Genomic DNA, 24,189 nt, shown 5'->3' on the forward strand with positions numbered 1-24,189 from the left:
GTGTTGAAAATGTTAGAAAAAGCTTTTGGTGAATAAGTTTTATCAAAACGCATGCATATGAGTGGGACAAAGCGTTCAAAAAAGGGGTCGTGAGATCGTGGAAGACATACCGCTTCCTGGACGACCTTCGTCCTCTACCACCGAACTGAATATCGACACAGTGAAGATAATGGTCTTAACATCTCTCATCAGTCAGTTTGTACCATTCTGATGGAAAATTTTGGTCATGAGGCGCGTCGCTTCATGGCTTCTTCCAAAAGATCTGAATTTTCTGCAAAAACTGCACCGTGAGCAAGTCTCTTCGGACATACTTGATTGTGCGAATTCCGACCTGTTGAGCTACCAACTTACAACGTTCCTATCGATAAACAATTATATTGATACTATAACAAATATGTTCTTTACAAAGGTACATTCTTACAATATTTATATATATAAAGGTTTCATTCCCATTAATCCTTCTATTAATGATGACCTCACATCTCCCCTCAAGACGACAACTACCATAATAATGAGTATATTAAATCACTAACTGATTATTATATAAAAACTAATATTAATTCATTTTGAAGATGATTCAGGTTGATACGTTTTTAGGAAGCGTCTATTACATATAATTTCCTTTACTTCTACATCAACAAAGAGTGATCTTCCAAAGTGTTAGTAATTACTCCACGTATGTCCCCCATCTTTGTCTAAGTCTTTTTGGATCCTAACGTGATCTCAAGGAATTAGAAGGTTTTCTTCACCTAGGAATGCTCTGAGATCAGTCAAATTGCTCAGTAAAGGAAATTGGGCAATGGCTGTGACTAGTTCTGGGTTCGGTGATGTGCCGTGGATGAAACAATATATCAGCATAATTCCCGGATTCAACTATTTGAATTTTGGGTTTTGATAGTCTAATATTACTTTCCTTACGTCGCAAGAGGACTAATTTGATTCAAATTAGAGGTTCTTCAGGGTTGGAAACGAATATGAGGATATTATCGACGTTTTTCTTTACTCCTTTAAACCTGCTAATGCTCTGTCACCCTTCAAACAAAATTCTTCTCCGGAAGTGTTCAGTCCCATTGGAACTCTAAAATATAGAACACTTTCGAAGTGTGCAATGATTGGGGCCAGGTTGCGATAATTTTCCTCGATTTTAACTTGCCAATATCCCTTAGTGGTATCCAATACAACAGAATATTTAATTGATGATGGAATTGAAGGTGAGAGCTCTACTGGAGAGGGGAAAGGATGACTAGGTTCTTTAACAAAATTTCTAAGGCGGGTGTAATACACGACGAACCGTACCATTTGGTTTTGGAATGACTATACAAGGACTGACCCAATGAGTAGCTTGGCCAATTGGTTCAATTATGTCTCATGAAATCATGAATTTGAGTTATTTTTCAGACGCATCTTGGAAAGTAAATGGAATGTTTTGTGCTGTAGTAACTTGCATCGGTCCAATATCCACACTGTCCTTCAAGTATATTTGCATAGGGGGACCCTTAATTGCCTTAAGATTTTCTGAAGATTGAAAAACAGAATCAAATTCACCAATTATACTCCCTACTTCCTTTTTTAATTTTGGAAAGATTTATTCACCGTCGTCGATAGTGTCTTAGGGATGATAGATTCATTTGGAGAGACTTGAGGAAAAGATTCAGGTATAACCCTCAGTCTATGTAGACCATCCCCTGACACAATTAATTCATCTTGTAGGTTTTGAGTAACGTATGTTCTGATGTATGTTTCGGGGACTTCTCCAATTTAGATACGAAAACAGACTGTACCCATGCATCTCAAGCTCAAATTGTTCACTGCTGTGATGAAGATTCTTTTATTTGAGTCTATTGCCATGTTGTACTGCAATAGCAAGCCATGAGATATAAGAGACTGAGTAACTCCTGTATGAGGCAGAGCTTTCATGGTAAAAGCCTGTCCTGACCTTGGATAAACTTTGTCTCGAGATACAGAGTGACGTGATCGATCAATAAAGTTTTCACTTGCATCTTCGACGTTTTGATTGGCTTGACCTAGCTCTAAACTGGAGACTTATCATCCTGGAAGCATATTTTCTCTAAATGGGCCGTGTTTTTGTGCATTTCTTCACGTTTCATTTTTAGCAAGACATTCAAAAGGTCGATGTGATGTATTTGACTCCCTAGAAATGGAAAAATATTTTTTTTTGCATATTTCATCTAAATATCCTCTTACGCCTGTTTTTGAGCGTCTGGAGTTATTGTGAATGATAATATACTCTATAATTTTAAATCTAGACAACTTTTTATATGTGTTATATATTTGGTTTTATGGAAGCTTTAGAGAGTTTTAGGATCCATAGCCTTAATTTTAGACTGTTTCAACGACTTCTTCAAGAATAATCTCCTCAGACTTTGCCTCCTTTTCTTCCCATTATAACTCAGAGTTGAATCTCTTCTCCATTCTTTGTAAGGCATCCTCTATTTTGGACATAATGTATTGTTCTTGCTTAATCATATCCTCGGTTCTTTCCTCCAATGTCAAGGAGTCTACTCCACCCATAAAGTTTCTAAGTGCTGTAATTTGACAAGCTACATTCACCTTCATTCATGGAGAAGCCACTTTATTTGTCAGCTGCGCCACGTTGAGTTACCAACTTTTGACGTTTCTATTGATAGGCGATTTTATTGATACTAATACAAATAAATTATGTACAAAGGTACATTCTTACACCATAGATTTACAGGTTTAATTCCCATTAATCTTTCTACTTATACATGACATACATCATACAACCCAACGTACGTGGAAGGCATCATAACTGGTAATGGGACGTGGGCCCGCAAGTGTGACATACACTCAACCCAACAATTATCAGAATGGAGAGAGAAAAACGAGCCAAAACCAAATAATGTAAAATTGTGGAGCACTAGTGAGGAATACTTACTTATCCAGAGGTAGCAAGCAAACTGGTTTACAGATCGTGCTTAAACTTGGCATCGTAATGGAAGACAGTGCTGCAGAACTAGATAAAAAAACGTTTTTAAATACCTTTAGTGCAGGCAATTAAAATTAACTATTCCCGCTACTTTTTTGACAGAAGTTATATATGTAATTAATTTTAAAAATGGTGGATAAAAAATATGATAATGATAGTCTGGGAGTAAACAAAAGATAAATATCAGTTGCTGAGGTTGGTTTATTTGCATTACTGCCATATAATTTCGGAGCTTTTTTTGTTCCAATTTAGATGAAAGTTTACGTGATACAATTAAGGTAACGATGTTCTATAGTAGAAGAATCTGAAAACCCCGTTTACGCATAAAACAACTTGTATAATTAATTTGTAGGAGTTGTAACTTGTAGAAGCAAATTGTACAAATTCATTTTTAACTGCTGCATAGACTCATTGTTACTTCTCTAGTACTACTACAGATTATCCACATAAGATATATCAACATTTTAACTAGCTAGGATTAATCATATTTCTTCCTCTTGTGAACGCCATCCGAACAAAAGAACTACAAAATCGTTTTAAATATGTTTCCTGTATAGATGGCGTTCTAAGTCCTTGAATATGAAATGTTCCGAGGACTGATCTCATAAATTGCATCATAATTAAAGGGCAACGTCATATTGAGGGATATTAATTGATATTTTTGCTAAATAAAATGAGGATACTTTCATTAGATCTTGATGAAACTCCATCATATGGCTTTCAAAATAAAATAAAAACTTATCAAACACTTGCATTGAAATTACTTGATGCCAAAAAAACCCATTGATATTGAAATGAAATCTATTGTTGAAATAATTTATCTTTGGATCAATTAGAAGGAAGAAAAGTAGGATAACAAGAGGAAAATATATCATCACATCCTTAAAAATATAACAGTTAATAAGTTAATTTACTTGCTACACTAAGTAAATGACTATAATATATATTAGTGCCTTATATACATATGATGAAACTTTGAATTTTGTTTCATTGTAACTTTATTGTAATATTCTATTTAATATATCGATGGTATCTAGCAATGATATAAGGAGGAATTACTTCGATACTGCTCCTCAATTATACTCTGAGTCCAACAAGGAACTTTTAGTCTCTAAATGCAATAGTGATTAAGTTTTACTTAGTTCTAATAATTTTTGTAGCCAGAGTCCCTACAAATTTTCCAACTCCTGACTCCGATTCCACCAAAAAGTCACCGACTCCAATTCTGCTGCCGTTATTGTAAATAATAACTATTTTTCAGTGTAGGAGTTTTTTTGTGTTGACAACTTTAATAGTGTTTTTTACTTTCTATAGCTGTTATCATTATTCCTGAAGAGAACAGAATAAAGTATAAAATGTAACTACGGCTGTGTGTATTCATAAATGACAGAGAGTAAGACTGAGGATTTGTTGTGGAGTTTTAAGATAAATTCCTGGTTAGACTCAGATTAGAACTGACGATCGAAAAGGGAGTAATTTCTTTTTATGTCCTTGTTTGATAGGGTTTGTGATTTGTGTTTATTTCCCGTCACTCATAACAGTATGTAGGTAACCTAATAATGCTAATGATCAAGCCCTTAATGGTCATTAGTTTCATTGTATCATTGAATTTTTGTCCCTGATAGGAGGAAGGCATTTTTTTATCAAATCCAATCCGGTTTTTTAATACTTCGATATATACAGGGTTCGGAAGCAAAAACTGGACTGAATGACTGATTTTAGATAAATATTAATAATTTTAAATTTTTTTTTAACAAAACTTTGAGACACGACCTTTGTGAACATGTTCAGAAGTTGTTCCACTCCTTCAAAATGGCGGTCTTCCGGTAGTCCATCTTTGGGTGAGATATGAGGTTAGTCTCCTTCTCCAAGGTGTCCTACACAGCAAAGTCCAACGGGTTCAAATCTGGCAAAGATAATGGCCACATGTCCTTGGACCAGAAATCAGCCATATTTTCGGTGCAGAACTTCTGGCATTTGGCCGATGTGTGTGAGGGTACACACATAGTTGTCCTCTGGGTAGGTGGCCTTGAGCCATGGCAGTATGGTGAAGCTCAGCACCTTGTAGTAGGCCTCCTGGCCGATTTTCTCCCAAGCCTTTAAAAAGAAGGGAGGCATATTCTTGCCGTTGCACTCCCTGACACCCAGGACCATTGTTTAGACTGGATGTTTTGTACAGAATACATCCTTGACCTCCTCTGGTGATCCCTAACCCAACAGTCGTTCTGACGCTTGTAGATCTGTCCCACAGTAATAATCTTGTTACTGTGGATCCATTTGCCTTGATCCACGCACGAACTTTCTTGCACCTCTGAAGTCTCCTTTCCTTCAGAGAGTCCGTCAATAGGTGGTATCGTGTCCTTGTGCAAGAGGAAAATCACAAGTCCTCCTTCACAGCCCTCCTGATTGTCCCGTCGTCCACGTCAAACTCGTTAGAGAGGTGATTCATGGATTTTGTGGGGTCCTCCTTGATCTTCTTCCACAGGTCCCCCAGAAAATCAGAATAGGAGCACTTCAAAATATCCATAATCTCTACCCCCTCAATTTTGGCATCCAGATGGTCTGAGATCCTCGACCTTTTTGCTTGCCTCTTGCTCACTCATGATGAAAGATTTGAGAAATGTTTATTTTTGTTTACTTATGCAGAAAGGATAGGAGATTCGTAATATGCAGGAAAAATTACAAAACCTCTCTGTTTTAATTACATTATTAACAGTTCACGTTTTGCTTCTGAATCCTGTATATTTTTGATAGATAGTAAAAATGTAGATTTTTTATTTGCCAGTCCTAATTTCTTAGTTTAACATTTCCCTAAAATTGAATGAAAAAAGGATTTTTATTAAAAAATAAACTTGATTGTTTAGGCTTCCAAATGGCAGACAGCAAGCAACATAACAGATTTGACATGAAAATAATCGTTCAATGTGGAGTTAAACATTTACAGGTACACTGTCTGTATATACATTTCAATATGATTAAATATGAAATTTATTCTCCTACATTTTTATTGAATAGAGTATATGTCTTGTAATGTCACGGGTTATCTCCTAGTAGTTTTTTCTTCAGAACAGATAGGTGAAGAAAATACGGTAAATGCTGTTGTACAAGTACATAGTGATTTGTAAAAGCAATATGTGTCAGTTAAGGAATCTTTGAGACTTTGCATGTTTTGACATGATTAATTGTATATTTATAATTATGTCCAATAATTGGATTTACTGCGTATGTAGACAACTTGATTTGTTGTAAAATTCCGATGCATGCAATCACAGATTCTTTAAAGGAAGCTGATATTTTTTTGTGCAAAATAATGTACTTAAATAAATATAAATACATTTTATTACATGAAAAAGGTTTGCAAAACCATTCAGGTGAAGGTTATAAAGAATCCTGCATTTTTTGTCCTCCAAATACTTATTACATTCCACTCTATTCAAATGAATCAATCTAATAATATACATAATTAGAGACCTTATCTATCGAACATAAATTACATCATGTTGAAAACTGCACTTGACCAATCAATCCATTTATTATAAACAGGGTGTGTCCTCTATTTTCTCATAAGCTCATCATTATATTTTAATAAAACCAATGCAAAATTAATGCTAAATATTAAAAAAATTAATAGGGCATCAACAACAGTCTCGACTTGGCCTAGGGAATAAGAGCAGGTCTTGTGAAAGTATTCTTTGCCAGATTCTGGAATTCCTCCCGGATCATGGAAATAACCTCATATTTTGTGTCGGAGGAGGATCTCTTGGCGTGTGTACAACTTGGTTTCCTACAAAGAAATACATGGCGTTGAGATCCGGTGAGCTTGGTAGCCAAGCACTGGGTCCAACCAGAATCAAATAAAAGTCAGCGTTTTCTTTGCAATGCAGCATGGAGAAGAGAAGAGCCTTATTACTACTCATATGGTCCCTCAGGTGCAAATTCCTCAATTCAAGGATTGACATGATCTTCTTGTCCATATTTCCATAAGTTTGGAATCTCAAAATTACCTCGTCCGACGCAGATTGCAACAATGACTCTCTGCCTTTTCAACGATCTTAGAATAAATATTTTGTTGATCGATGCCATTTTTTTAACAGGCAACAAACTCTTCACGCTAGCTCTCAAAAGATCAAACAACGTCCTACTGGTACATACACAGCTATTACATATTACATTCAAAAGAATAATTTCTATAGGTCGCGTTGTCTATGAGCTACTGCAAATCCATTGGATTTTTGATTTTTTTTCAAAAAAAATTTGAAATTTAATTTTTTAATTTTTTTTTTTAAGCTTAACTTTTCAATTTTTTGTTACGAAAAATTAAATTTTCTAAGACTAGCTATGGATATTAGATTTTTTTCCCCAAAAAACATAATCTTTGAAATGTAATTTTTAAAATTTTTTCCAAAATATTTATTTTTTGGATTCATTTTCAAATAAATTCCAAAAACCATGCCCTCCTCCCCCCCTAAAAAAATATATGTATATAATCCTGTGGACACCCTTGCTACCCACAGCTAATCTAATGAAACCTGATGTTTTCCTAAAATTATTGAAATTGTCAGGGTTACCATGACATTTTGTATTTTGTTTTTACATAGTAAAAAAGCTTGCAATTTTAAACCCTAAGGATTGCCATCAAACAACAAATAAATTCTTTCTTACAAACATTTACTCATGGCAGGAAAGCTATGTACGCACATTGTACATATACGTAAAGGGAAAAATGATTTCAGCCTACTTCAAAATAGGCTTCAAAGTGTATTTTATAATATTTAATATTCACAAACTGTAGTTCAACATTTTATTTTTCCTACAATTCTATTGCAAGTGTCATCAATAAGTCATGCTTGGAATTTAAATGATTTAAAATAGAATATATTTACCAAGATATAGAAAATCCTTGAGGTTTGAATGTTTAATATTATTTAAAAATCCAAACAAGCAGGGAACTTTGTTTTTAAATGTGAAGTAAAATCTTCATAATGCAAATAGAATCCTTCTATTCGAGAGCTACTCAAAAATCAGTATATTAAATGTTAACTATATAGTTATTCATATTATTGTATACAATACAACGGACATGCAGGACCAGTGGTACGTCAGGCGTTAAAAAAATAAAAAAAGGCTATTTGGACAAATAAAATATTCTTCATTTTATAAATAGATAAAAATATTACTTTCTAAAAAACCAACAAAAATTCGATACAGTCTAAGAAAAGGTACCTTATAAATTCTCATAAGAAAAAATAAGATTTATTTTATCGTTTTATCTGATATTGGCACACTCATTGATGACACTCCATGTCTCAAAGGTTCCCTTCTCCTGATATAAACTTTTGTAAAAAGAAATTAGGGAAATTTAATTAGGGCATCATTTATAAAATACTTATCGTCGATGGGTATACCTCATCATTTGGAAGGGATAAATTATAAAAACTTTTAACTGAGTGATAATTTATTTAATATGTATTCGACATATATTCTTATGAATTATATATAATTAAATGAAGCATATATAATGAACTAATTATGTACAGGTTTTCCCGAAGGCATACAACTCCGAGAAATCCCAGAAGTGAAATTATAGTATTTACTCTCAAGCTAAAATCTAATGTCTCAGAAGTAAAGAGTGATTGAATAGTTTCTAAGTTTGTTTATCAATCAGTTAAGTATGTTTTTATTACATTCGATCTCAAGGTGAAATCATATACAATTATTTCACTTCATATAACAAAAAACAAATACACATAAATAATATAGTTACTTCAAATATAGCAATCCTGATTTATTAGTAAAACCCTGTATCTTAAAAATCAATACGTATGTGCTCTATTACATAAATAGAAAGATGGATACCCTCAATTCTCAAACATCGAGGATTCAAGAATACTCCCTCTTGTGTATTAATGATTTGATAGAGAGCCTAAGTGTAAGTCCTTGTTGGACTGGGAGTAGAATTGAGGAATTCTAAAATGAAATAAAATTTTGGAGGGATTGAATTCAATTCATATTAAAAAAGGAAAAAAAAAGGAAAGTACATACGAGGTCTTCATACAAAATTGGAAAAAATGAATGTAACTTTAAATAAGGTTTTGCGAGGAGCTAAAGTACTCTATGGCTCATCAAATCATACTAACAAAATCTGGAGCTGTTATTATTATTTTTATTCTTGAGGAGAAATATTTAGTTGTTAGGTGCAAGTGTGTTTATTAAACATGGAGAGTAAGGCTCAGATTTTGCTGGGGAGTTATCTTCTATACTAGCAAAGCAAGATTTGTCTGTTTGACAGACGCCTAATATCTACGGGAAAGACTGAGTAATACCCCAAGCACAAAAAAATATTTAGTCTAAAATTTTAACATTTGTTTATCAATTAAAGATCAACTTTTACTATATAGTTTTCTTTTTACCCTTACTTTCCCGATTAGGTGTGATCCTAATTAATAGATAAATCACATATAATACATACATGTTTCTAAAACTAATAGAAACCAAAGTCCAAAATCCTTGCTGAATAATTAAAAGCTTAGTTTCGAGACCTTCTTAGATTTTTTAGACCATTATTTAAGACATTTTCTTACAATCATTTCAATTTTGATATTGGGCGTGTAAATTGATTAGATTCAAATTATGGGTTCAGCCTTATGCAGAGTGATCTAAGCTGTAAAGTAGGCCAATAAATGTTTTATACATGAAACACACACTTATTTTGTTTTTTCCTTTTTTTTTTGACCAAACAAGAGTCATTTAAAAAAAAAGTAAAATGATTATAAAATGAAAGAGTAATTAAAACAATCATGAAATGAATATTTTCAGATATTTTTAATCGATCTATTGGTTTTATGTTATTAAAATTAGCATCAAGTTTGAATTTATTTTACCCTTTATGTTACAAATTAAGATAGAATTTAGGAAATAAATTATTATGTTATCTTAATTATAATAATCTACAAAAATCAAATTTTGTAACTCAAAAATACATTTAGCCCTTTTTAGATTGTTTCAAAAATGTCGTATAAAAAGTACACTTTGAATATGAATTATTTTTGATTTAATTTCATATAATCTTTGCATACGATAAATGTTAGATTTAGTGAGAGTAATGATTTTTTTGTTATACTATTTGGATTATAAATCCTAATTTTTATGAAAACTGACACAAGATAAAAATAAATAAGAGTAATAAAGTGAAGATAACTCTCCTCCTAAAGGAAGGACTTAGATAACTTTTTGTTGATTTTGATATAGATTGTAAAGCAATAATACATTTGTTGCGGAGCACCCTCAATTTTGTTGAAACTAGCGGATTTTAGAAGTACCAATATCCAGTTTTGTTTAAACCTACATGGCAGCGCTTATTTTCTTTGTAGGACCCAAGTCGATGCAAAAAAAAAAATAGTGTCATTAATGAATTCTTTGCTTTTCTAAGAGAATATATTATGTACATATATTTCATTGGTTTAACTCCCTGGAGTAAGTAAGTTTGAAGAGCATTAATTATGCAAAAAACAAAAAATGTATAATGTCTTAAATGATTGGATACAATAAATAAGCTATATGAGGATGTAAAGGGTCGTGCACTACAATTGAATCAAACTTTGACATCCTCCAGATCATGAGCAAATATATTTTGACGATTTTTTTGGTTTGACTGAATAACAAAAATGGTAGTCAAGGGTAATCAATATGTCATCAGGGGTCATCAAGAATCGAAATTTATAAGTTTTTTTTTTCAGGACGATGGACATAACACTATCAATTACTGCTTCAATTATCCCACATGATGATTGACAGGCTTTGATAATATCTACTGAGAAGAGCTTTGAAGCCACGGGTTAAGAGAGTTCACGCTTTTGTATAAAGTGGCGCAGGTGTGCCACTCCAACTGCCTCTAGATATAAAAGTCCAAGGGATTCAGATCAGAGGAGCCTTGATGGATTGCTTCAGCCCTGCCTTGAAGGTGGGAGTCAATGTCTTCACCTGATACCAGTCCTGGAGTTTCCTAGAAATGTATCCGGAGGTCTCCAGCTCCTTAAGAACGATCCTCCGGACTGTGATTTTGGGGTAGCCAGTGAGTTTGACGGTGGCTTATACTTTGAGTCTTGCGTTGAATCATTCGGCGATGATGTTTCTTCTAAGCTGTTCCATCTCGTCCTCTAACTCAAGGAACACAACCGGAAATTTATTTTGTTAGTCATATAACCTCTTTTATGAGGAGGGGAAAAACTCGGCCGTGATGCATTCATACCGGATATGGATGAGGTCAAAGATTGCTCAAGTTATTGTGCACAAACCTTTCCATCCATGTGTAATGTTGTGCGGATTCCGGACCAAATTATAATGATAAGAAAGAAAATATCAAATTTACCCAGATGCAAGGATTGAAAGAAATTTTTATATTTGTACATAATTCACAAATCGTAGCTAACATGTACCACCAACAAAGCTGAGACTGTTTATTTTTCCAATTATGTTCTCTTTGTTTGTATAAAAACTTGTGAAAATCAAGAAATATATATTTGTATTAAACTATACACTTTGGATATGATGATGAGTGACTTACAACTTTATTTTGTTGAAAAAATACAAGTCATGGTTGATACAGACAAAATTAAGTATAATTTATAAGTACCATCGACAATTAGAAAACATAACAATGTAACAGTTAGGAACTAGCGGTGGCAAAGTGTTTTCAATGGGAAATGAGGTGTGAGCTTATATTTAAAAAAAAAAGGAAGAGTATAGGTACATATTGGAAACCGGCAAAAAATTTGTACATTTATTAATAACTACATTACTCGGAGTTATTTGTTAAACTATAATACATTGTTTTTCAATACTTTTGTTAACACCATTCATTGTGTGGTCAAATTGAGAAGTTTCACCTTTTTTATATAGAGCAACAGTCATGCCTAGGTTTAAATTTAAGCATGTATTTAAAAATTATAATTATTTTACAGAAAATTCAAAAAAATATTTCATATCAAATTATAAAAAGTAATTCAAAATTCTAAACTCACATACTAAAAAGAACTTATTTATAAACAATATTTTTAACCGTCATGCATTATAAATCCTTTTCACTACCAACTCTTGAGCATCCAACGTAAAAAAATAATTAAGGATTTGACAATTCCAGGCCAACAACTAGAAATATCTGACCTAGGGACTTATTAATACTCATAATCTATGTATTTGAAGGCCACAATGGTGTCCTTGGAAAGAAACATCGGATCCATCAAAGTTACCTGTACTTATAGTTGCTTCTAAAACATAAGAGATCATCTTTATAACTATGTACAATTACAATGCCTTGGGACCATCTTTATTTCTTAACAGAATGATTCTAACTCCCAGTTTTAATGACGACTAATGTTGAGAAATTTCTAATAGCTACATGGAATTAAAAAAACTCATTTGTTTTGTGTACTGTGTCATTTGTATCTATACCTGAGAAAGACAACATCCATGATAAAGAGGAACATTTTTTTAGCACTATCATTAGAAGGTCACATGGGCAGGCACTTCAAATAATAACTTGATATGACAGACTCTATAAATGATTCTCAATAAGGATACATAATATATGTATTGATATATGTATGTTTATTGCACCAACCTACAATATTTGCTTAAAAAAATTGCAAAAAGGAATTTTAACTCCTACATATAAAAAGTTTCTTTAAAAATGTATGTAAGTTAAAACCATGAATGGCTAATTTTGATTACAACAGAGTCAGATTTGAAACATAAATCAAGAATCATTATCCTATAACAATCACCAAATATAATCATATTTTCCAATTTTCATGTACGCAAATTTTGACAAATTGAACATCTTTTTTTTTGTATAGCTACAAGTCGGAACAAGAAAAATCTGTTTTGGCCATCTTTAAATTATAGAAAGTATAGTTAAAGAACAAGAGATTTGATACAATTTTGCATTCAAATAACAAGAGATTTGATACAATTTTGCATTCAAATAACAACTATTCGAAGGCAATTCTGCATCTAAAGGATAGTAGGTCTGAGTCTATGTTGTTCAGATTCAAAGTCAAGTCCATAAATCAATTACAAGGATACTCAAGGGCGTCCGTAGTGGGAAAGCTGAATCCCCCTCCCCCAAATTAGGGACTTTTTTGATTTTAACTAGAAAATTTAATATTTGAAATTTAGTTTTTGACATTTTTTGTGAACTGTTGTGTATTTTGGGGTTTTTTTTTGTTTTCCTTAAAGAATCAATTTTGTTAGAATTACTATGGATTTTTAATATTTTTTTCGAAAATTTTTTTTTTTTAATTTTTTTGTAAAGGTTGTGTATTTTGAGATTTTTTTCCAAAACATTCGTCAAATTTTAAATTTTTTTATGAAACAAATAAATTTTGAGACTAGTTATAAATTTTTTTCCAAAAAATGAAAAATTTGATCTTTTTTTTCGAAAATATGTAATATTTGAAAAATATATTTCAAAAAATTTAATTAAATTTTCTTTTTTTCGAGAAAATTCTAAAAACCGGGTCCCCTCCTCAAAAAAATAAATATATATATATATACATATATTTATATAGTCCTCAAGACGCCCTTGATTCCAAAATACACAGCTTTCATAGAACAAATTGAAAAATAATCTTTTTTGAAAAAAAAATTGAAATATTAGATTTTTTTTGAAAAAATTTCAAAAATTAAATTTTTTGGAATTTTTTTTCTTCAAAAATCCATACCTATGTCCACGTTTTGCTTTCGAACCCTGTACATATAGTTTTTTTATAGTGATCTATAAATATCCTGGTTGCCGAGTCATTGCCAGGTAAACAATAAAGCAAATACAAAATTATTAATATATTAAATCGTCACCGTGTGTTTCTCTCTCGGTTTACTATGGTTCCCTGATATATTGACATTGTGGCACTCTACCTTGTAACGTAAAAACACTTCTACATTTTACATGAATATCTCAATCATTGTACAAATATTAATATTAATCTATGGTCATTATTGATAAGTAATGCTATGGATGGAAGACTGTAATTAAGATTACTATTTCTATTAGTTATTATTATTATTATGTTTTCTTTCTCATTCTGATTGTTTGATCGTATTCAGTGCTCAAGATTTGATATTATCAGGAATACATCTTAGGAATAAAGTATCAGTTCTTTTTATTTAATCACTTCTAAGTATAATAACTCAATATTAATCTACTAAACGAAGACTTGATCGATATTAATTAATATAAAAATCAAAATCCCATGTAATATCTTTTTTTAGTTCATAATACGTAAAGTAAGCTGCTTTATATCATAAAAATGTAAACTTATTCAAGGAAAATTAAATGCATCTCTGTCTATTTAAAAAAGCGAGCCGTGCAAAGGTATAAATCAAGTGACCACATGATCAATATTTGTAAAAAGTAGTGGTTGTAGTCTTACTTTTTTTTATCAGCTAGAGGCGTTGAGTTAACCTGAATCAGGGTTAATTATAATATCCTTGCATGGCTAAAACATTGGATCCCAGATATCACATTTAAAAAAATATTCATTGTTCAAAATACTATTTGACATTTTGGAAAATTTAAAGGAATAATACTCATTGATCACAACAGCAAAGAAGGAACATATGTTTACGGCCTGTACTATTTTACATTTTTTCTACTCATGAATTTTTGAATCAACAATTAATTCGTTAAATTACCATCAATAGTTTAAAAATGAGGTTAATTTTATGGAAAGTCCGGAAATATCCATTCTACTTTGCCATTTATCAATGAAATGCGAAATGTGTCAAATTAATTTCTTTAACTGAATCCTAGTGAACGAGTAAGTTGTTTAACAGGAAAAAAAAAAAAAAACCTAAGTAGACCTTCGATAAGTGTGTTACTCATTTCAAGACAGATAAAAATTTAGTATTATAAATTTTTTTATCGGATATGACAAGTATTGATTTTGCAATTTTTATAACTTCTGTAAAAGAATTATTTTACTATGATCTAATCTCCTAAAAAATAAGATCATATCGCTGAAATTATTATATCCTAGTTTTAATTAGATAAAAGGCAATAAAAGTATTTTTTACACGTTTTTGTCAAATAATTTATGAAGCTTTTAATCTCGTAGTCAATTTTATCGACCATAGATTTGTTATGTTTTTTTCGTAAAATTCGCTGACAAACTACTCCCAACTTTTTACTTTGATTGATATAAATAGACTGGAGATCAATATAATTTTCTTAATCTGCCTGATAAGGCTAAACATGAGATCAAAAGCTTTGTATATCATGTGACAGAAACATGTTGTAAGTTAATCATGCAAATTGAAAATATTTTCTAAATATATATTTTTATTTGAATAAGTTACTATATTTATTTTTCGTTGATGTTTAGGATCAGAAATACTAAGGTTTGATTGCAATTCGTTTCTTTCCACAGCAGAAACATCATGACGTTAGAATACCTTGATCAAATCGTCCGTTTGCCTTAAAAGACTTTTGTGAAGGAAAAATCAAAATTAAAATCTGTACATTACATTTCTTGGACATCGGATATTTCTTTAAAAAAAAACATGTTGTTTACCTTTATTATGAAACTAATTGAAGAAACTTATTTCTAGTTTTGTATTTTCTACCAATTGGGTTGAAACACATATGTGAACATTATGAATACATCTGATTATTTTAAAAAGCTTTAAAATATTTGACGAAAAAATATTCATAATTTATTTTTTGAATAATTGGGTTGGCGTTAAAGTTGACTTATACCTATTTGTTTCTTTAATAGCCTTTGGAAACGAATTTATATAAATATTGTTAGAACTTGGTATGATCTAGGGAAAAGCAAACAAGCTCAAAATAAATCCTTTCTTGAAGCATATATCAGGTACCTACTTGTGTTGGTTTTCGGGGGGTAAATCCTATACCCGTCTCAGAGCATTATGATTTTTAGTGAACCAAACTCATTCGGACCTTCAAAAGAATTCATTTTAGATCGGTCTCAAAGTAAAAATCGATCTAGTTCGGTCCAAAAGAACATTCAGTCTGGATTTGTCTAATTTATAATTCGGTATAAATCAGGATAAGGGGGAAGTTTGGCCCAAAGATTAAGGCCGAAAAAAAATAGGTAAACTATTTTAAAAAGATTGAGTTTTGTTCTGAGATCTTGGTATGTACCGAAATATTGGTTCAAATTGGTCTAAATCAGATTTAAGACCGAACCGGGGAAATTAAATCGCTTTTGGGTCATGTCTAAAAAAATATACGATTAATAATATTTAAAAAAAAAAACCATTCTCAAAATTCAAATTATTTTTAAGTTTAAAAATTATATTGTTTGTATTCTTTCAAAGAGAATGTGATAAATATGGCTTAGGAAATTAGAATCCTCATTATTTTCATATACAGCAAAATCCAGCGCTTCAGATTTCCAGATTTTCCCCGGCATATATGATGACAAAATTACTTCATGCTTATTTGTGGTAAATTATACATACATGTGTTTTATTTAGTAGCCATAACACTGCCATGGAATCAATAGCAGAGACAAGATATCTTGTCTCTAATATTTTTGGAAGCGGAACGCACGTGCGCTGTTGGGATGATTAGGTTAACTACAATGTTTATACTAGTAATGCTCAGGTCTCAAAGATGACAAAATACCGTCCTTAAGTCTGGCAACAGGACTTTGTCTCCTTCCTTACATCCTATAGGAGCCCTGCTACGACTTTGTGGCCAAGAATATTTGGTCTCTTAGCTCCACTAACATGAATCCGATGGATTATTTTGTATGGAGCTACCTTGAAGTCAACAGAGGCCTCACACTTTTTGACTCTAATGTCCTGGAATGCAAGAAATTAGATGGGGGTCTAGTTTATAGGGGTTGCATGTGGTTCAGGACCCTAATTAGGCCGTTATTGGGAGAAAGGGATGGCATACTCTCTATTACTGTACCTGTAGTTTTTGTTTTTTGGATAAATTTTCAAAAATGACCATTTCATGTTAATTCAATATAGATAGATCCAAAGTGCCTGATTTTGTTGTTATACACTTTACAGTACATACTTATTACATAGGTAAGTACTTTTTCGGAGGTATTCTTACCTGAGAGAAAATGTCTGTGAATATAAAATAGCAGGTAAAGAGATGAGTATGCTTGCTGTCCATATGCCCATTATCACACTTCTCACAAACCATTTTGAGAGCTTTGGTCTTAGTGGGTAAAGTATGGCTCGATATCTATAAATAGAGGTAAAGGGTAAATATTAATGTATTTAAATTGCAATTAATTAATAATTGATGAACAAGAAAATGAAGGTCTTCCAATCAGAACTAATTCTTCCCCTCTTTACTAATCTATTAATTGCATATTTTTTATTGCTCTATGTATAATCATAATTGAATCTCATAGTTTTACGTCATACCCGGAAATTTATTTTTAGCTGTACAATAACAAAACAATTCGTCAAACAAATTAAATCTATAGTTTGTTAATTCTTTAATAAGTCATTCACAACTACATTGTGAACAAGTTCCAATGTAGTTGTGATTCTTTTTCATAGAAAGTACCCGTAGATTATATGGTTTTTCTTGTTGGAAATTTTAGCTACATTCAAATAGCATATACAAACAAAATCCCCGTCCAAATAATTAGCAAGTATAATTTATGCACACATCCAATTTCAAAAATTACGCAAATCAATCAAGGTTAATAGAAATAGCAGGTTAGACCATCATGTGACCCGGCTTGCTAGAATTTTCAATCTGATGTATTGTACCGTCTGCTGGCCAAGGTACGCAGATACTGACATAACATTCAACCACTCATATTCTATGACGCCACTATTAAAACTATTCCACTGTGGAAGTCAAACATCAGTCGTACACGCGTTATGGTATAATCTTGTACTTCTATTAACCTTGAAGTCAATTAAATTTTACTTTTTTCCAAAGGCTTTTGAATTACACCTTAAATTCCAAAAGTTGTTGATTACGAATCTTTAATTTGTTTCTACGTATAAAATCTGGTTTTAAAGAATATTCGATTTGTGTTTTTAGCCTTTTCATATTTTTAACCAATACATTTTTGTAATGAAAAAAGTTACTTTTTATGTTGATTTCAAATATTTGTTTATATTTTACATGCAATGATCACATCTTGATAAAATAGAATTTAACGGATAAAAAAAAGTCATATTTCATTAATTTGGGTTGAAAAAGAATAGAAACTCTATTTTTAATTGTTTTTTACAACAAAATATACCAGTTGAAGCGTAAATAATACAGGTTCCATTCAAAAAAGAATATTTTGCTCCAAAGGGTATAGTTCAACTGCAATATTGGTTTTGTTTTGAATTATATTGAGAAATAACAAATAAGAAGTTGATGAAATAATTTATACAAACTCTGTTGTTTATATTGGAATTTATTTGATTTCATGTTTTTACGAAATTAAATTCAACATTTTGAAAATTTTGATAAATTTTTCCTTAAAAAACATATTCAAATCAATATTGCAGCTGAACTAAATCTTTTTGTACCAAATACTCTTTTGTAAAGAGATTGCTGTATATATTTTCAATTTTGTTTTCTTCAACTACAACTTCAATTTAACATGTATGAATAAATATTAAATCAATGATTCATTATTTATTGATTACATTCGTATATGATTGATTTCCTATCTAAAAAGTAATGGTTTTAACTAACTTTTCGTTCCTTTTATTTTATCACACAACTTTTCTTCCAAAAAGAAACAAAAAAAGGGCCAAAAATATTTGGTAGTCAATCACCCAAGTACTCTTGAGTACTCGCAGACTATCATTTTCATATTTCTTTACACTCTTTAAAATGAAGTAAATGTATATATATATATATCATAACATTAAAATCCTACATATTATTTCATTTGAACTGTATTATATTAATGGGCCATTTCATGTCAAGTCTACCATTTATGGAAATTTTTGACATGGTCATCACTCATCACCGATTTTGATATTTCTAGTCAGGATGTCTATTTCTTCAGAAAAACAACATGTGTGAAATTTTAGAACCGTGGAGGAAGGAGGGGTCGTTTGGGAGTCCCTCAAAGTTTGGACACCTTCGAACTTGAGTTAGCCATAACTCCATTTAGAAAACACCGATTTCATTTTTTTTTTTTTTTTGCATTAAAATACTTTCAACTGGAAGAACTTCCACTCATATTTCTAAAAAAATGGGATATCTGCAAAAAAAAACAACGATGAAAACATTATTGCAAATTATAAAAAATGGCTCCCCAGCCAAACTTCAAAATGGATATCAACATTTTTTATTTTTTGTAAAAACTTTAATTTACTCACATTCTATATGTGTGCAAACAATTAGAGTGTGAGCTCAATGGGATCAACTTTATTTAGGCCGAAAAGTGAACAAAGTCATAATCGCCATTATAATTAATTCTGTCATTTTATTGAAAAACATATGCAATTCAGTGTCGTTTTTCCTTTCTATCCCCTCTAGCTTTTAAATATTCATAATCTTGCCATACAAGGAAAAATTATTTGACCACTTTGAGAAAATAGTGTTGATGAAGTACGATTTCAGCAATATATAACACATTATAAATTTAAATCCCTAAAGTTATATGACTCATGAATACATAATAAATATCTATTTTAATAGATCAAAATAAAATTATAGTATCAATATATACTTGTACAATTTTCTTATACAAGTTGAAACTTGAACAAACATCGCAACTTGTACACAACATATACATATATAGGACGAGGGATCAACAAGGAATTGTATTTCTTTCCTTTTGGAAATAGAGCACAAGCTGTATATTATTTATAACTTATTACTTTGTTTATTAATCCATAATAATCAATTATGAAGGTTCCGTGATGTATCGAGTGAGACAAGGGAATCAACAAAAATACAAATTACATGTAGTATTTTTGTGTTAGCGACGTAACGATTTGATAAATATTTAATAACAAACATATTTTATCTTTTAAAATACATTTAACAATTACATGGCTGATTGCAGATAAATATAAGCTCATATCTGAAATTGGTACAACATTTTGCAAAGAATATAATAAGTTTCATGTGGATTATAAAAATCTTTCATATTCAAAAGTTGGCTAAAACCTATAAAAAATGTAAAAATTCTAAAAAAAAAACCAAATCAAAAATTTTCAATAACCAAATTTGACACGAAAAAGCTAATTACAGATTCGTAATTGAAGCTGTAAGTACTATTAGAGTATAATTTAATTATTAAGAGCTAAAGGAAAAATATATACAAGGAATGTCCTCAAGAAATCCTCAGTGTTACTTTCCATTTTTCATGATCACACTCCCACGTAACTACTCAATACAATAATATGTATATCAATTCATATGACGTGTTACCTTCTCAAGAATGATAGAATAAGAGTTTGAGATTTTTTATTATATATTGGGATGACTAATGAGTACTTCCGTCTAAATCAGTTTTCACTTCTACATATTTTTATTTTGTGCCATTTTTATGGCTAACTTTTGAAGCAAAAGTTGTACTTTCAACAATTTTCTACACTTTTTATACAATACGTCTCCCTCCATTCTGAATGATGGCTTCAATACGGGGACGAAGAGAAACAAAGCTGGTCAGGATGACTCCTCTGTGATCATGGCCTACAGAGTGTCGAAATTCGGGTGAGAAGTTTTGTTCGTCTTACCCTCCAAGACTCATCAACAGAGAGAAGTACATGTGTTTCAGATCGGGCGAGGAAGAAGGCAATAAGTCTGCCCACCAAACATTAATTTCAGTATATATAACCTGTTTATCCTGATAATATTTTACGCCAATTGATTTTTCTCGCCAGAGAGATATTCGTTTAAATAATTTCTATAGTTGTTCTATTCATATGTTGACTTCCTACCTATATACTATCATGTTTAGTCTCGGAGTTTAATTCGTTTTAGAGGGATTTAAAGTTTATTTCACATTTTATTAAGTTAATATGTGTCATAAATGCACATCCTTCCTCTTCTGAACTAGCATTGGACCTCAACCATCTTCATTCCACCAATATCTGGATCTTCAATCTAAAGCAATGCCATTTGTGTTATCTTTTTCTTCTGGCATAAAATAGGCGTATTTTCTTTTACATACTAAGAAGCAGACTCTCTAATTGAGCGGAACATTTTTGCCCATTTGTTACTCAACCTTTGACGATGGAGGAAATTGGAAGTGAAAAGTATTATACTAAAATAGCAGAGTCATATAAAAATGGAAATTCCCTCAACCGGAAATGGGAGATCGTCACATACAACAAATGGGGTAAGAGCCCATCCCACGATGGGAAAACAAGGTTACAAAGAATCTCAAAACAAGAATAACAAATTTGTAGTTAAAAATCAGACTCCATGAAAAATAACTCTCTGCACATGAAAAAACTTCAAATCAAGGGCCTCAAAGTAAGAAAGGAGGGGCATGGTAAAGAAACTCCTCTATCCAAAAGGCCTAAAAATTCAAAGCAGGAGTCTCCTGAGCAACAAAAGATTCCACAATAGAAGCCTTAGCGTAAATTTCTGTGTGCAGAAATTGTCAAGGAGCCACAGAAATCACCATTGTAAGACAAAAATGGTGATCAAATCTCCCCCCATTGAGTAGAACAATGTAATAAAAATACTCGACACAGACTATATACGTCTCTTATTCACAACAGAATCCTCCACAAAACTGTTACCTAACTATGAAAGTCGCCGCTACACCAATCATAGAGTAGTGATCTATGTTAGTTATTACACTTTGGAACAATACGTCCGAAATGTTATCTTGAACGAGACACCTCTCTTGCCAGCCTCGTGGGGAGAGGTGGAGAAAATGAGAAAGGAAAAAAATGAAAGTGTAAGTAGCTGCAAGTAGGAAATTGTAAATGACTGCGGCGATGCTGGCACTAAAAAAATAAGTGTAAAAATACTCCAAAGGCCAAGGAAACTGTCGAGAAACTGCTACTGAGGACTACGGAATGTCAGATGAGCAACTAGAAGACCTTCTAAATCAAGCAGCAATTTGTGAAAAACTCTGGAATAAATTCAACTATTTATTCAAAAAGTCGGGATGGTAAAAAACAGTCCAAAATAGATATGTTCTTTGATTTGACTTCCAAAATAATTATTATTGGATAAAACCAAACAAACGAAACCAAAATGATTAGCACCTCTTATATCAACACTGCAAAGTAGCTAACTCTAAATTAAAACTCAGAAAATCTCAAATAACCTTAATAACAGAGCCATACCTCAGTAACAGGTCAACAAAAAGCCTAGCTCTAAGTTTGTATTTGAACTGCTAATTATTTACATGAATGGATTGTTGCAAAATTATCTGACAAAGATGTTTTCCCAGTATGCTTAAAAATAGACAAGTAAAACAATCTATAATTGTGCAGTCTATCTTGATCAATTGTTACAAGTTGAGAACGAAACCCTATTATGTCTTATTGAGCATGGTAAACACCTACGAAAACCTCTTCTTATGGCCGTGGATTCGAATGCTCATAATCATCACTTGGGGTAGTCAATACATTGACACTAGAGGATACATTCTTGAAAACCTAATGGATGAACATAATCTTATAGTATTAAATGAAGGAAATGAATCTATTTTTGTCTCTCAACGACCCAAATCAACTATTGACATTACAATTATGAATCAACATGCTTTTGAAAAGTTTGAGACTAAAGAAGGGCATGTAGATCTGTTCGTCCCCGTATTGAATCCATAATTCAGAATAGAGGGTAACGTATTGTATAAAAATTGTAGAAAATTGTTGAAAGTACAACTTTTGCTTCAAAAGTTAGCCATCAAAATGGCAACAAATAAAAATATGTAGAAGTAAAAACTGCTTTTAAATTTTTTGAGTCCTTTCCTTGTATACAGGGCTCACTGTATATTTTACTCCAAGATGTTTATCACATAAATATATTTTAATAAAATATTGCAGGTGTGTGCGAATAACAAGAGTTATTCATCTCTCTCATGTATATATTCAAAATTCATATGCGTACATGTTTAGATTTGAATAAAATATATACAGTGGTATGTTCAAATGAATTTAGTTTGCTTTTATTAGTGAGCACTCTTTTACTCATTCGTCATCTCAAAATATTTAAAAAAAAAAAAAATCAGAAACTCTTATTAATATACTTTCATTCTTTAGAAGTATTATTGTATTGAGAGGGTACGTGGGAGTGTGATTATGAAAAACGGTTGGTAGCACTGATGATTTCTTGGAGAGTTATCTACTATATTATGAAAGAAAAACTTGTCTTTTAGCTAGCTTCTAATTACTCCAAGCAATGTCGGGTACTACCGTTAGTAGTCAATAAAGTAAACTCGGTTATGTTATAAATATAACAAATGTATTATGTTGCCACCAGACGGCGCCACTCTTAATTGTTTTGTAAATACCAATATAAGTCAACAATACTCATATCCCATTATTTATAATTTCATTCAATAAAAAAGTAATGAATATAAATATTATCTATTGTGATTAATCGGAAAACGAATGAAAAAATGACATAAAATGGAAATATTGGTATTTATTCATAAAGTTAAGGAAACATAAAAGAGTAATAATTATAAATTATATTAAATCCAATAATTGTCGATCGGGCCAATTTAAAAAATTATACAAATAATGGTATATATTAGTCGTTGTAATATTCCCTTAATTTAACGTTGAATGGATAAGTTAATATTTTATTTGAAGAGATGTTTCACTCTTAAAATTTATTAAATTTTGGTCTTTAATTTGTGTCAAAATACCGTTTTGTTGCATATCCCAGAGATGTAAAATTGGTCATCCCGGTTTTGAAACAACAAATAGTATATTAGCTTCTCATAAATTCCCATCAGATCTCAATGACAGATAGATAGATATACATAGGAAAGGGTGTGCCCGGTTCAGTTTTAGTAGTTCTATCAATCCTGGTTCAGTTCTTTCATTTCAAAGGTCTCAGCTCAGCTTTATCGGTTTTGGTTCCGGTCTTCGGGCTCGATTTTTTTTATACTGGCTCAGTTTCGGAACAGGCACTTAAAACAAGGGGCGTTGTAAGCAAATTGGGTACAGGAAAGGACGTCAGATACAAGCAGGGCTGCAGCTACCTTATACTCTGATTGTGTAGTATCCAAAATTCCAACAGGGACCCCGATAACTAAGGTTGCTTAAAACAATGGTTTTCAAAGTTG

The 24,189-nt window shown here is 31.5% G+C and overlaps 1 protein-coding gene across 1 annotated transcript in view; it reads right to left on the reverse strand.

The window, feature by feature from the left end:
* Window positions 1-24,189, reverse strand: part of LOC121121944 (tachykinin-like peptides receptor 86C) — a 102,360-nt gene that overhangs the window by 35,382 nt on the left and 42,789 nt on the right. The window contains exon 4 of the mRNA XM_040716933.2: window positions 17,058-17,192. Coding sequence (XP_040572867.1) covers window positions 17,058-17,192 — 135 coding nt within the window. The remainder of the gene's footprint in view (window positions 1-17,057; window positions 17,193-24,189) is intronic.

This window comes from Lepeophtheirus salmonis, chromosome 7 (genome assembly GCF_016086655.4).
Source record: "Lepeophtheirus salmonis chromosome 7, UVic_Lsal_1.4, whole genome shotgun sequence".
In the NCBI taxonomy this organism is placed as follows: domain Eukaryota; kingdom Metazoa; phylum Arthropoda; class Copepoda; order Siphonostomatoida; family Caligidae; genus Lepeophtheirus; species Lepeophtheirus salmonis.